Genomic DNA, 16130 nt, shown 5'->3' on the forward strand with positions numbered 1-16130 from the left:
CAGAGCGCACAACAGCACTTGAATTTCGGAGGGAAAACGCAAAGTTTATAAAAATATGGCAGGCTCTAGTTACAAATATACATTTACAGAGGCGTTATTAATTGTAACAGATGAAAGTTGGACTCCATGTATCCCCATTGACTCTGAATCAGACGATGAGGACCTGCTTAGACCGGACGAACCAGACCCCAACGACAAGAACGAAGGTTATCGTGTCCAGGGCCCTACTCAAGCATCAGAAGAGTGTGAAATCCCATTGTAATTTATTACTTCTAATACTACTATTACTAATTTATTGTATGAGTACAAAACATACATTCTAAAATATATATTTGAGTAACTGAAGCTCAACGTAAGTAACGCTAGCTTAGCATTAGAGGCCCACACGCAAGTTTATTTACAATAGAATGCTATGTGTATTATTTATTGTCACTGAATTATCACTTTAGTCAACATTCTCATAGTTCTAACTATTTTTTTTTTTATATCTGACTGTTTTGAGTCAGATTTGTCAATGAATGAATGCAAGTGTGTTTTAGTCATGATTTTCTTTTCTTTTTTCTTTTTTCTTTTGTCTTGTTTGCACAGTGAAGATGACTATATGGGTGATGAGCCACAGCCAGAGCATCTGCTTCCTCAGCCACAGCTTCCCCTTCCTCAGGCAGAGCCTCCTCTTCCTCAGCCTGGCCGCTTGTCTAGACAATGCACTTCTGCTCCCCTCCCTCGGCCACGGTCTTCATCGGACACTGAGTCCCCTGTAAAGAGCCCTCAACCCAAAATAAAAGGGAAAGCTTTCTCAAAGTCAGCGCATCCAAGTAAGCGTGGTGGAGGTAGGCCTGCCACTCCAAGAGTCGGGGAGGAAGAAGAGGAAGAAGAAGATCGGTGGCATAATAGAGAAGAGAATGATGAATGACCAGACCCAATCCGGTTTATGTCCACCAGAGTCCCAGGCCCCACAATTGACACCACTGCATCATGGTCTCCCCTTTCCTTTATCCAATACATTGATTGGATACTACAGTGTTCACCACAAGCCGATGAAATGGTATAAGACTTTTCTTTTTCATTTTGTTGATATTGCTGTTGTAAATAGTTTCTTACTTCACAAAGAACTCCATAAGAACAACCCCATTAAGCCGTACACACAGAAGTTGTTCAGGGTAAAGCTACTCACAGAAATGGTGAGCTTTGCTAAACAGTCTGAACCACAACCTCCACCAAGACCACCACCAACATCCTGCATGCCAGAATACTATGGTGATGATGCCAGCAAAGACAGGAAGAACTGTAGGAGATGTCTGGATGTTGGCATCCGCAAAGTGAAAACACCTGTGTACTGCAGGAAGTGTCAAGTCCCTTTGTGCATTACATCACAGCGTAACTGTTTCAAGGATTGGCACTACAGCGAGTTTTAGGGTAAAAAGGGTCTACATTTTGTGTGACAACCCACCCAAGGACACCATATCATTGTTTATAGTTTTGGGATGTGTGGACCTTTTGTTTTTAAATTTGTTGTTTATAGTTTCTAATAAATCTGTTCAGTTTGGAGTCAAACTTTCCCATTGTATGGTTTATTTTAATGGGAACATGTAGAGAGGTCTGGGAGAACATTGGAAACAACATCAAAACAGTTGTATTTTGATGGAATGTACACATATAGTGTTAGTGAAATTAAATGACTTTTGCTGTCTGGTACCTGATAAAAGTCAAATGGTGCTGATGGTGCCCAAATCTACCCAAATGTCTCCATTTGGTAACCCGCCTAAACATACTTCAACTAAAACCCCTACAACTTTGGTTTACTTTACTTTATTGGCATCAAACTTCACATAAGTACTCATCAGATATTGGGCTATGGTCCCATAGTGTTTATGGGCTGCAGCTGCATGTCCAATAAAGCATTCCCTATAAAACCTGAAGTTACTTTCAGGCGGAATCAAAACCTCCCAATTTATGCTGTGTTCTAGCTTGATGTACTCTGACACAGTAATACCCACATTAATTATTTCACTTCAAGATACATCTCACACGTGTTACCTTTCTTTTGCTACCAAGACTATGTTTATAGCCCTTGTTGTTTTGGAGATATACTCTATTCAATTTGGGCATGCATTTTCGAGGCAGACACTTTAGCCAGGTGCCTAGTGATGAAGAGGTTAAGCAACTGAGGAATCTTTGTGTAAGACAAATCAGAAAGGCTAAATCTGATTATTATGTAACCGCTCTTTCTGATTGTAATGGGAACCTGGCTAAATTCTGGAAAACTGTCAAATCCCTGAATGGTTCCTCTTTCTCCTCTCTGCCACAACAAATTAATTCAGACACCGGCCTCATTGCGGAAAAAAATGCCACCATTGATGCATTTAATTACCATTTTATTTCAGTGGACTATCTCTTTGAAAAAAACTTCTAAGCCTATTCACAATGATATTGGGCTGGACGCTGATAGGGGAAACTTGCTGAATGATCAGAGAAATGATAGTCAAAGCTTTTCTTTCAGGCTATTTATAGAAAAAGAAAGTTATGGATTCTTTGCTAGCAATGGACAACAAGAAATGCACAGTGGCTGACCAATTGGATCCCGGTCTGCTGAAGTGTGCAGCGCCCATCATTTCTGGCTCAATAACCCACATTCTTTATTTAACATTTATCAGGAAATCAGCTTTTGCGCTGCCACTCCATAAGGGTAGTGAGCTTAATAATTATTGCCCCGTGTCAAGGCTTCCTTGTCTAGCTAAGAATAAAAAATGGCCACGTTTCCAAAAAACACAGCCGTCTGTCCAATGATTGTGTTATCGGTTAAAACGTACTATTCATGTCAGAAAACAAGGAACGCTTCATGAATTAGAGTTTCAATGAATAGGAAACATGGTTGAGCTCTTTAGCTTAGCCTGTCTGGTTGATGGAAAAGGGCACGTGTATGCAGCCGCCACCAGCTAGGCTACAGGCTACAGACGAGTCCTATTCAAGTCTGAACGCATAAAGGACGCATAAAGAAAGGTGGATTCCAAGGTTCCAACACTTCGATGCTAGATGACCCATCCTGTGACAGGCAGTACATTGACTGGGAGTGTGAAGGCCAAATCTAACTAAACGCAAATGAGCATTGCTTGTGTGTAGACGCGAGAAAAATAGACTTGCTTTCTAATTTGAAGCGCATTAAGCTTTTGACGCTCGCTGCCCATCTGTTTTCTGTTATTCACTACCGTGCTACCAATTCGAGCGTGTACACGCTCGTTCGCGTTTCATTTTATTTGGCTTTAACAGTCTACACATTGGATGAAATGCATGGGGGCACAACCCCAAATCAACCTCCATTGACCAATCAAACAACACCAAGTTTACAGTAACCTAATCTCTCAGGCCCAATCTCCACAGGGCACACAACCATCTAAAGGCTTGTGTGAGAAATGAGACCAATGTAAATTAGACAGAATTAAAGGACAATACCAGCCTTTGCATAGAGTAATATAGAGTTCACCCTGTACAGATACAAGTTACCACAGAGATCATACATCCTTATAGATAGCTTCAGAGTAATCCTCAGTGAAGAAGTTTCAGATACACTGAACAAAAAAATAAACCATCCACCTGACAGGTGTGGCATATCAAGAAGCTGATTAAACAGCATGATCAATAAACAGGTGCACCTTGTCCTGAGGACAAAAAAAGGCCACTCTAAAATGTGCAGTTTTGTCACACAACACAATGCCACAGATGTCTCAAGTTTTGAGGGAGAATGCAATTGGCATGCTGACTGCAGGAACGTCCACAAGAGCTTTTGCCAGAGAATTTAATGTTCATTTCTCTACCGTAAGCCTCCTCCAACAGCGTTTTAGAGAACTTGGCAGTATGTCCAACCGGCCTCACAACAGTAGACCACGTGTAACCACGCCAGCCCAGGACCTCCACATCCGGCTTCTTTACCTGCGGGATCATCTGAGACCAGCCACCCGGACAGCTGATGAAACTGTGGGTTTGCACAACCGAAGAACCGTCTCAGGGAAGCTCATCTGCGTGCTTGTCGTCCTCACCAGGATCTTGACCTGACTGCAGTTCGGCGTCGTAACTGACAAATGCTCACCTTTGATGGCCACTGGCACACTGGAGAAGTGTGCCATTCACGGATGAATCCCGGTTTCAACTGTACCGGGCAAATGGCAGACAGTATGGCCTTCTGTGGGCGAGCGGTTTGCTGATGTCAGTGTTGTGAACAGAGTGTACCATGGTGGAGGTGGGGTTATGGTATGGGTAGGCATAAACTAAGGATAACGAAAACAATTGCATTATATCGATGGCAATTTGAATGCACAGATATACAGTGACGAGATCCAGAGGCCCATTGTCGTGCCATTCAGCAACTGCCATCACCTCATCTTTCAACATGATAATGCATGGCCCCATGTCGCAAGGATCTGTATACAATTCCTAGAAGCTGTAAATGTTAAGGTAAACTACCGGTCAAAAGTTTTAGAACACCTACTCATTCAAGGGGTTTTCTTTACTTTTACTATTCTTCATTGTAGAATAATAGTGAAGACATCAAAACTATGAAATAACACATGGAATCATGTTGTAACCAAAAAAAAGTGTTAAACAAATCAAAATATATTTTATATTTGAGATTATTCAAATTAGCCACCCTTTGCCTTGATGACAGCATTGCACACTCTTGACATTCTCTCAACTAGCTTCACCTGGAATGCTTTTCCAACAGTCTTGAAGGAGTTCCCACATATGCTGAGCACTTGTTGGCTGCTTTTCCTTCACTCTGCCGTCCGACTCATCCTAAACCATCTCAATTTCGTTGAGGTCGGGGGATTGTGGAGGCCAGGTCATCTGATGCAGCACTCCAACACTCTCCTTCTTGGTCAAATAGCCCTTACACAGCCTGGAGGTGTGTTGGGTCATTGTCCTGTTAAAAAACAAATAATAGTCCCACTAAACCCAAACCAGATGGGATGGTGTATCGCTGCAGAATGCTGTGGTAGCCATGCTGATTAAGTGTGCCTTACATTCTAAATGAATCACAGACAGTGTCACCAGCAAAGTACCCCCACACCATAACACCTCCACCTCCATGCTTTACGGTGGGAAATACACATGCAGAGATCATCCATTCACCTACAAAGCGTCTCTAAAAGACACGGCGGTTGGGACCAAAAATCTCCAATTTGGACTCCAGAACAAAGGACACATTTCCACCGGTCTAATGTCCATTGCTCGTGTTTCTTGGCCCAAGCAAGTCTCTTCTTATTATTGGTGTCCTTTAGTAGTGTTCTTTGCAGCAATTCGTCCATGAAGGTCTGATTCACACAGTCCCCTCTGAACAGTTGATGTTGAGATGTGTCTGTTACTTGAACTCTGAAGCATATATTTGGGCTGCAATTTCTGAGGCTGGTAACTAATGAACTTATCCTCTGCAGCAGTGGCAACTCTGGGTCTTCCATTCCTGTGGTGGCCCTCATGAGACAGTTTCATCATGGCGCTTGATGGTTTTTACAACTGCACTTGAAGAAACTTTCAAAGTTCTTGAGATTTTCCAGATTGGCTGACCTTCATGTCTTAAAGTAATGATGGACTGTCGTTTCTCTTTGCTTATTTGAGCTGTTCTTGCTGTAATATGGACTTGGTCTATTACCAAATAAGGCTATCTTCTGTACACCCCCCCTACCTTGTCACAACACAACTGATTCGCTCAAACACATTAAGAAGGAAATAAATTCCACAAATTAACTTTTAAGAAGGCATACCTGCTAATTGAAATGCATTCCAGGTGACTACCTCATGAAGCTGGTTGAGAGAATGCCAAGCGTGTGCAAAGCTGTCCTCAAGGCAAAGGGTGGCTATTTGAAGAATCTCAAATTGACCGGTAGTGTATCTGTGAATAACATATGCATATCTGTATTCCAAGTCATGTGAAATCCATTGATTACGGCCAGTGAATTTATTTCAATTGACTGATTTCCTTATATGAATTGTAACTCAGTAAAATCTTTTAAATTAAATTTATGTTCAGTGTAGATACCAAACATGGATACGATAACATTTTTGTATCACATATTCAAGTCAGTCCTCTGGATACTGTAACAGAGATATACATTTTGGCCCCTCAGAGGGGGAAGGGCTGACTAGTCCTTGGGCATAGTCCTTTGTGTTTTCCTTGTGTTTCTGGACCATTTGCCATGCAGCTCCAGGTGACAGAGAGCACATAAATTAGGGCCAAGCCTACACAGTCCACCAGAACCCTGCCGAAAAGTTTGTCAAAAGCAGGAATAGGCTGAACAGGTGCAACCAGCACAGTTTGGTTTACCCGTCCATTGGGATGCATGACAGGATTTACAGTAAACCACAACATCCTGTTTCAGACCAGGCCAGAAGAAGTTATGCAAAATACGTTCATACGTCTTTTTGACCCCAAGATGGCCTGCCATACCACCATCGTGAGCCAAACTCAGTGTAACCGGAACGGCAATTTGAGATACACTGGGCCAATCGTCTTACCAAGAAATGGCGTGAGAACGTCATTTCATTGTCAGAACATTATCTCTGTCGAAGTAATCCACACAAACTTCATCAAACTCTTCCTCTGGACATACAGTATCTCAGCAAATCAGCTGCTTCCTAGACAGTGAAGTGTCAACTGCAGGGACCCTCTCTTCTTTCAGAAGTCCTACAAACTCGCTCACTTTTAAGGTTTTCAAAGGAGAGGTCAACTCAGGAGGTTTACCGAAATCAGGACCACACATAAACATCTCAGACAGATCGAACATTGTGGGATCGCTGACATCCTTCTCAACAGTAGACTTGCTCTCGGAAATCTTCTTAGACCTAGCACACTACGGTACTTTTCTGATAACCCATCAGGTTCCTCTACTCTGGGTTCCTTGCAAATGAGAGTATTTGGCACAGCCTTCCCACGAGACAAATCGTTGCCCAAAATGAATGTGACCCTCTTCACCAGTGGGCTAGGCCTCACTCCGACGACGATGGACCGAGTAACAGGATCAGACTCAAATTCCACATTATACAAAGGAACTTCCATGCAACCTATCTCCACTCCTTGAACTAAAACACTTTAACCAGCTACTGAATTGTCAGACAAAGGCAAAACACCCTCCAAAATGAAGGTATCGCAAAGTCATGTTGAAGTATCTTCGCCGGCAGCTTAACAGCATCACCACTCTGCAGAGACACAAACCTGTCTGAAACAATGGGTTCATACACATCTGATCCAAAATCTAATTTAGGAGATAAACCAGTCCCAACCAGATAATTAATATGCTGGAGTGCTCCCATAAGAAGAAACAGCTATTTCTCTCTCCCAATTTTCTGTTTCAACATAGGACACAGAGACAATGTGTTCTTTCTCATAGCAGCAATAAAAAAAACTGGTGGATTTGAAGAACCAGTTTTCTGCGAATCCTTGTCTTTGGGCACTGGGGGAAAACACTGAAACCTCGTAGTAGGAGGGGACCTCTGGATTTCTTTTTTGCGTAGGGATAACTACTGGGTGCTTTTTTTTAAAGGTAGTTTTATGTGTCAACACAAACTCATCTGCAAGGACTGCAGCTTTCTCAAGAGTGAGATCCTTGTGCTCATAAATTCAGGTACAGTACTGTAGCAACCTTTTCGTGATGGCAACTCTTGAACTGATCAAGTAGAATGAGTGCCTTTAAATCCTCAAGGTCCTTGACCTCTAGAGAACCACACCGCCGATCAAAAATATGCTTGTTCCCTTGCAAATTCAACATGACTTTGCGATTCTGTCTTTCATAACTGTTGTCTGTATGCCTCTGGGATAGCACCTTTAACAGTGTAATAATCTGAAGACTGATCAAGAGATAAAGCGGAGTACACTTTGATCTCTTCCCACAATAACACTGTAGAGGAGAAGTGACCAGATATCGCATGGCCATTTTAGCGAACTGGCAATCCGCTCAAACAAAGTGAAATCTACATCCACCTCCTTTTCGTTGAGGCGGTACAAGCTGGCTGTTACAACTAAGATCAAACTCTGTTGAGAGAGTACTTCCAGATCTAGCCCTCTTTGGCATGCTTCCAGCTCCATCTATTTTAATAGGATGGCAAGCTCAGGTTACTGTTCTTGTTGTCTGGTGGCTGCACGTTCTTCTTGTTACTGTTCTTGTTTCTTAACTGAATAGCCTGCTTGAACTAATTTATGTTGCTCTGATCTCTCCTCACAAGGAATTGTGCTCAAGCTCTAATTTATATTCCCATTTTGCCTTTAGTTCTCTTTAGGTCTAAGGCACTGCATCGCAGTGCTAGCTGTGCCATTAGAGATCCTGGTTCGAATCCAGGCTCTGTCGTAGCCGGCCGCGACCGGGAGACCCATGGGGCGGTGCACAATTGGCCCAGCGTCGTCCAGGGTAGGGGAGGGAATGGCCGGCAGGGATGTAGCTCAGTTGGTAGAGCATGGTGTTTGCAACGCCAGGGTTGTGGGTTCGATTCCCACGGGGGCCCAGTATGAAAATAATAAAAATAATAATAATAATAATAATGTATGCACTCACTAACTGTAAGTCGCTCTGGATAAGAGCGTCTGCTAAATGACTTAAATGTAACTGTCTATCGCAGTTGCATGTCTACGGGGTGTACTCTACCACCCATTGGACCCTTTTCATCATCCTCCCTCCCTGGGAGGATTTCCTCCAGCAAAGCAGTATCGATTAACTGACAACTGATTTTGAATCGACAGGTGCCACTTTGAGGTCATAATACTTTGCAATGATGAGTAGATTTGCTTTCGTACATTTATCTAGAATAAAAACAAAAGATACAAATCAAAAGAAAAAGCTTTGTTCAACAACTTAAAGAGGATGCGCTAAACAGCCATGTAGCTCTTCCAACATCTCTCATGCCCCCTAGAGCATTGGCTCTGCAGCTCTTAAATATCACCTGTGCCAGCACAGGTGAAACTAACGACTGACTAACGAGGCGACAGGTGCAACACATCCTGACCAACGAGGATGATTCCAATCAATGTGCGTCCACACCTAAATAAAAGCAACCAACCTAAAATAGAACCAACCAAAAAGGTTGCGCTCTGCTCTACTCATAGAGATAGATAGAGGACTCATCTTTGTATCTGTGCCATTATAGTGTCTGTGACAGCATGGGCAGTGCCATTGATGCTATCTCCATTTTAAAGTAGTCAATTTTCTTCTTCACGATTGGCTGATCCCTTCTGGACATGATGCCAACAGGGTCACCAGGAGGGATCAGCCAATGAAGTTGGAAGTCCCACCCAGTTGACTACATTAAAATGGGTGAAGCCCTCAATGGCGCTGCCCATGCTAAAATGGCATTTTGGCCACTAGAGGCCTCTATCATTCTCTATGGCTTGACTCAATTTCTCCTTTCACTCTCTCATGGCAGATCCTCTCTCTGTCTCCTCTCTCTCTTCATCGTGTCTCTGCTCTCTGCAGCTGGAGCCTTTGATTATTTACACTTGAAATGATAATGACATCATAAAATGAGCCCAGCTGCTCCATTTTGCACAGAGACATTTTGTAGAGACACACAGCCCAATTTGTATTAAAAACAGAAGAGGGGAATGTATGTGTATTAATCTGATACTTACAAATGAAAGTGCATCGTGTGGGTTAGGCATCCACATCCACATCACCAAAATCTGTTAATATTCATATCAGAGTGGGATCATGTCTTTATCCATTTGAGCTGGATGAAATAACCGAACACAGCACTCTGACTTTGGCAGAGGAATAATACCAAAACATTATTCCTCCCATATGACTGCAATGAATAACCTTTCAACTGCGTGATTAAGTCTAGTTACAAGAAAAGTGTTAAAGGTCTCCTTAGTGCACTTGGTGAAAATGAGAATAAGCTACAATATCAATCTGAAAACCCATTGCACTATAGCCTATAATAACCCACTGTTTTTATAATGTGGTTTTCACTCTAGATCTCAATAGCTTTTTCCGTGGTGTAGGGGTAACCCAATGGGCACAGACGTCAGTTCAAAATCAAATTTTCATTTGATTGAGTTGTCAACTAACATGAATTGAAAGTGAATCAACAAAAATCTGAACCATATCATTAGATTTAGGTTAAGAGTTGGGTGAAAGAAAGACAAAAATGCAAAAAAATCTGGTACATTAATGACTTTTTGCAAATGCAATCAGTTTTCCACGTTGATTCAAAGTAATCCGGTGGAAAACCATAGTATATTTTTGTTGAAATTATGTGGAAACAGCTTTGAGTCAACCAGTCTGTTCCCAGTGCAGAACTCACCCTTGTCACCAACATGATGAGAGAACATAAGTATGATAGGTTTTATAGGCCTATGCTCTTATTATGGCTCTCCACCTAATTTAAAAGTCATGTATGTGATGTACAAAGTTTGAAAACACTGCAATCAGATTGTAAAGAGATGTGATTTGGCAATGATTGATGCTGTTCAATGTTAAACGTTATTTTCCATATATGTGTATTCTGCAAAGGAACTCTTAAATTAATTGAAGGGGAGTCTTCTATACAGAATATATGCATAGAAGAGAATCTTCCTATCATTCGAGAACATATTTCGATGAAGAGATCATTTCTATGAAGTGACACACTAGTTCCCAATCTGACACACCACACACATACACATGATGGGCTGGGAGCAGTACAGTCTGTCGCAGAGCAGTGCCCCTTGAGCAGTTTTGGGGTTAAGTGCTTTGATCAAGGGCACAATGGCAGTAGGTGTCACCTGGGATGCTGATGCTCACTCCCACCAGATTTCTATAGACAGCCCTGTATTTGAACCTGCAACCCTTTGGGAGTAATGGCCCCCCTCTCTAGAAATGGAAACCACTTATGGATAAGGAACAATAGGAAAGATCCAGCGAAGTGTCTTCAGTCAGTGGTAAACTTAGTGAAGAGAATATGTTAGAATTGTAGAATACTTTATTTCAGTATCTGAACAAGTTAACAAATATACAAGGCAACAAAACAAATGCAAATTTCTGGGCAATCAGACTACTGTAGAATGAAAAAATACATTATTTGGTAAAGCAAGCCTCTAATGAAGGAATTACGCCAAATAAAATGCTGTAAAAAAATACAATAATGTTCTGCCATGTCTATACGCTTTTCTATTAACTTGATGGATCACTAAGTGGAGTCTGATATGGTTAATGTAACATTGTCATGCAAGTTGAGGCAGCAACAGGGAGGAATGCTTTGATTGCCTGGTCTCACACAGATAAATAACCCAATTTCATTATAACACCATTATTATTACTACAGGAATTTGCATTTGTCAGCTCGGCAGAGATGTGATCTTAGTAGGCTAATAATGGGAGTTATTTCAGGTCAATATAGGCTCTGTAGAAGTTCTAGTATACAAAATAAAGTCAAAATACATGTATGTCTATTACTCTTGGACATTCAAAATCCTCTCTTGCATAAATCATCTCTATTTATTTTTTAACAAGACTGGATTCAGAAGAAAATACTGAAGATTACCAATCAGTGGCAGGGAACCATTGTGACCGGTCTGTGAAATAACTGAAAGGTGGCATGTATACACTGAGTGTACAAAACATTATGAACACCTGCTTTTTCCATGACATAGACTGACCAGGTGAATCCAGGTGAAAGCTATGATCCCTTATTGATGTCACTGGTTAAATCCACTTCAATCAGTGAAGGGGAGGAGACAGGTTAAAGAAGGATTTTTAAACATTGAGACCATTGAGACATGGATTGTGTATGTGTGCCATTCAGAGGGTGAAAGGGCAAGACAAAAGATTCAAGTGCCTTTGAATGGGGTATGGTAGTAGGTGCCAGGTGCACCGGTTTGTGTCAAGAACTGCAACACTGCTGGGTGGAAAACGCTCAACAGTTTCCCGTGTGAATCAAGTGCATGCGTATGTTTACGTATTCCTGTTGGTTGGTTGAATTTACATATCAATAAGGTGTTATGCCATTGGTCATGCTTTCAGATAGGAGATCGCGAACGTCAATTCTTCTCAGTCTGATATTGGTATGCAAGCGGTAGGTCACGTTCTGAAATACTCTATCCTATTTCATATTTACAATGTGTAAAAGTTCACAATGTACATTTCCAGATAGATAGATAGATAGATTAGATAGATAGATAGATAGATAGATAGATAGATAGATAGATAGATAGATAGATAGATAGATAGATAGATAGATAGATAGATAGATAGATAGATAGATAGATAGATAGATAGATAGATAGATAGATAGATAGATAGATAGATAGATAGATAGATAGATAGACTGAGTATACCAAACATTAGGAACACCTTCCTAATACTGAGTTGCACACCCCCTTTGGCCCTCAATTCGTCGGGGTATAGACTCAACAAGGTGTCGAATGCGTTCCATAGGGATGCTGGTCCATGTTGACTCCAATACTTCCCACAGTTGTGTCAAGTTGGCTGGAAGTCCTTTGGGTGGTGGACCATTCTTGATACACACGAGAAACTGTTGAGCATGAAAAACCCAGCAGCGTTGCAGTTCTTGACACAAACCGGTGGGCCTGGCACCTACTACCGTACCCTGTTCAAAGGCACATACCTTTCTTGTCTTCCCATTCACCCTCTGAATGGCACACATACACAATTCATGTTTCAGTTGTCTCAAGGCTTAAAAATCCTTCTTTAATCTGTCTCATCCCCTTCACCTACACTGATTGAAGTGGATTTAACAAGTGACATCAATAAGGGATCATAACTTTCACCTGAATTCACCTGGTCTGTCTATGTCATGGAAAGAGCAGGTGTCCTTAATGTTTTGTATACTCAGTGTATATATGTGTGTGTGTGTTACCTGTTAGATATTGGGGGCTTCCTGGGATGTGCTTTTGGATTTTATTGCTGTAAGAGCGAGTAAGCTAGCATGCCCTAATTGTAATGGTCGGATTAGCTCCCTGCTAATTCACAGTTATTTCCATGCTAACAGACAAATCACTAATCTACAGCCATCAACATATTGTTGTCCTACACATCTAATGTGCTTCTTTGTGTCTATCTTCAGAATAAACACCAATCTGGGATCGCTGGCTGGACAGATCTTTCTTTAAAAACACAAGGCAAGAGAGTTATTAAGTATGGGACATCTGTTACATGTGTGTGCTTGTGTGTGTGCATGTGTGTATGTGTGTTTTGTGTGTGTGTAAAATGTCATCAAATTAATCCATTCAATAACCATCTCCACAAGGCAAATTAACATGATAACATTTGGAATTCTACGTTAGTGTGTATTGAACTATAGGCTGTGGCTATTTCCCATTAAATATGGCAAGAGATTTTAAATAATGACATGGAAGAATATGCTGGAGACAATGTCAAAGATCAAACATGCAGGCCCTATCCTCTTTGTGGAAATGATGAGATGCCTATTTACAGCAGTAAACCCAAAACGTTCAGTAAACATCAAAGTAATTTTCTGTTGGCAGCGGGTGGGCTCAGGTGGTGACCATATCAACATTTAGTCCCGACAGAACACGTACTCGGTATAACTCGTCCAGATTTTATCCTCGTTTGGGTCATTGCTGGTGTAGGCGCACGTGCCCGTGGAGCTACAAGCCACCATGTGAAAGCCAACCTCGGCCAGCTTGTCAAACGCCTGCTCAAGGAAATTGAATTTCAGGTAGTAACGGGACGTGTACCTCTCCGGTGGCCGGTCGGGGTCCCTGCTCTCATTCAAAGTGTCCCCGAAAACCTCTTTGGCAAGGGAAGTTTTCCCGCACACCGTGATGCGCGCCACTCTCCTGAACTTGGCGTCGGTTTGGATATCTCTTCCTATAGTGTACGATCCCCGGTATCCAATAGTGATGTAGCCCGACTTTCTGGACTCCAGAGACTGGGAGCGAGCGCTGCTCATTGCAGTCATCATGCGCACAGTTTCCATGCCAACGCTGGAGGACCCGGTGCCACTCTGGAGCGCACCCTCCTCGGTGTCGCTCTGGCAAATCTCCTCGTTGATGGAGTTCTCTTTGCTCATCCTGGGGCTCAGGCGCTTGGACAGGTCCCGCAGTTGGAAGAACTCAGCCTCCCTCTGCAACCGGCTTTTCTCGGGGAAATAATCAGGCAGCACCAGGTTGAGGTCCCGCAGGTAGTCTAAAATATAACGGAACAAGAAACCGTCCCTGTCCAAGAAGTAGCGCCCTTTGCTGTCTCGCGCCAGGTCCTTTGGAGCCTTCTTGCTGAACATGCTCCAGAGGAGCGAGTCTGGGACTGCGACCAAAGTTATGTGCCGTGTCACATACACCTGTCCCCCGACATTCAGTTCAATTATCTCAGAGAAAGGGGACCCAGACTCGGCTCGATTAGAGATCCCCCGCTCTGTGTCCGTCATTGCCATCTTTACGCGCAGTTCTGTGTCACTGTTACCGACTGGAATCCCTGTAATAATGAGAGGGAAAGTCTAGCGGTTTGTTTATGTAATGCTGTGCTTGTCGATGTGGGAGAGAGAGTAGACAGCTGATTTGAGTGATGACTGTTAACTCTTTACCAACAATAGGCCTACAGTAGGCCTAGTCTATAACTGCATTCTATGACAATGGTGAGACTAGGGGAGACAGGACCCACTGGGCACAGACGTCAGTTCAAAGTATAGTTTTGATTTAAATTTGGTTGAGTTGTCAACTAACATGAATTCAACGTGAAATCAACAACCAATGTCACTTTTAGGTTAAAAGTTGGGTGAAAACAACACGAAATGCCCTTATGTTGATTACTTTTTGCAAATCCAATTAGTTTCCCTGGTTGATTCAACATCATTTTATTTATTTTTGGGGTTGAAATGACATGGAAACAAAGTTGATTCAACCAGTTTTTGCTTAGTGGGGATATTGTACCATCAGCTATCGTTTTCTCTATTAGTCTAGTCATGTTACAAGAAATGTACATCGAATACATTAAATAGGCATTTCGGCTTTTAAATGCAATATTCCCACGTTTGCGGAGATCCCATTCACAATATATATCGTCTCAATCTGAAATTTCCATTAAAAGCAACAATGCCTAGGCTATAACCCGCGATTGAATTGAATCCCGGCCTAAGTCACCATAGAAAATGTTTGGATCACAATATTGATTTTAATCCACAGTCTGACATACATTTGCCCCTGTGGAAAATAACCTAATTGTTTAACAATACAAATATTGTTTGAGGTGCCTAGGTCATGTCATTAAAGAGCTATTTAATTTCAAGTACATAACTATAGAGAACATACAAAAATGATATGGTAATAAGTTTACACACTCCCAGGAATGTCATACATTCACACATCTAGATGGCCGGGCAGTGTGGAGCCAGAGACAGCAAAGGTTGAAACTGTAGAACCCAGTTCCTACATTTGAATATAAAAATTGCTTTTATCAAACAAAACTATACTACATTTTATCTCTGGGACCCTCAGAATGACAAATCAGAGCAAGATTACTGAATGTAAGTACATGATTTACCTTCAGTGGTGAATGCATCAAACCAGTTGGCATGCTACGTTTTTTGTTGTTGTGCACTCTCCTCAAACAATAGCATGGTATTTTTTCACTGTAATAGCTACTGTAAATTGGACAGTGCAGTTAGATTAACAAGAATTTAAGCTTTCTGCCCATATAAGACATGTCGATGTCCTGGAAAGTTTGCTGTTAGTTACAACAGTCATGCTAATCACATTAGCGCACGTTAGCTCAACCGTCCCGTATAGGGGACACCGATCCCGTCGAGGTTAAAAGAGCAGGGACACATTGCACAGCCTTTGTTTTTCCCCAAAATAAATATTTGAAAGTATAGAATTCCAAAGCTCTTCAACCACATGACTTAGCAACCTCATTTCAACTCTCATTTTTACATACATAGAGAGCTATGTTGCACAGCCTTTGTTTTTTTCATAAAATGATTCCAACAAAAAATCACTTTAAATTCAATAGCTCTTTGATCATGTGACCTAGATACCTCAAACCAATGTTAGAATGTTCACAGGGTAGGGACATACATTGCACATTATTTGCATTTCTGAATTTATTTTTGAATTTATTTTACTTAGAATTTCAATATCTCCTTGATCACATGACCTAGCACCTCAAACCAATAATGTATTGTTCATAGGGGAGGGTAAC

The 16130-nt window shown here is 41.8% G+C and overlaps 1 protein-coding gene across 1 annotated transcript; it reads right to left on the reverse strand.

The window, feature by feature from the left end:
* Positions 1-12808: 12808 nt before the first annotated feature.
* Positions 12809-14380, reverse strand: kctd12.1 (potassium channel tetramerisation domain containing 12.1). The gene has a single exon (XM_041858091.1). It carries the CDS (start codon positions 14365-14367, stop codon positions 13492-13494), a length of 876 nt encoding a protein of 291 aa, XP_041714025.1. The 5' UTR covers positions 14368-14380; the 3' UTR covers positions 12809-13491.
* Between the last annotated feature and the right edge of the window lie 1750 nt (positions 14381-16130).

This window comes from Coregonus clupeaformis, unplaced genomic scaffold (assembly GCF_020615455.1).
Source record: "Coregonus clupeaformis isolate EN_2021a unplaced genomic scaffold, ASM2061545v1 scaf0061, whole genome shotgun sequence".
Classification (NCBI taxonomy): domain Eukaryota; kingdom Metazoa; phylum Chordata; class Actinopteri; order Salmoniformes; family Salmonidae; genus Coregonus; species Coregonus clupeaformis.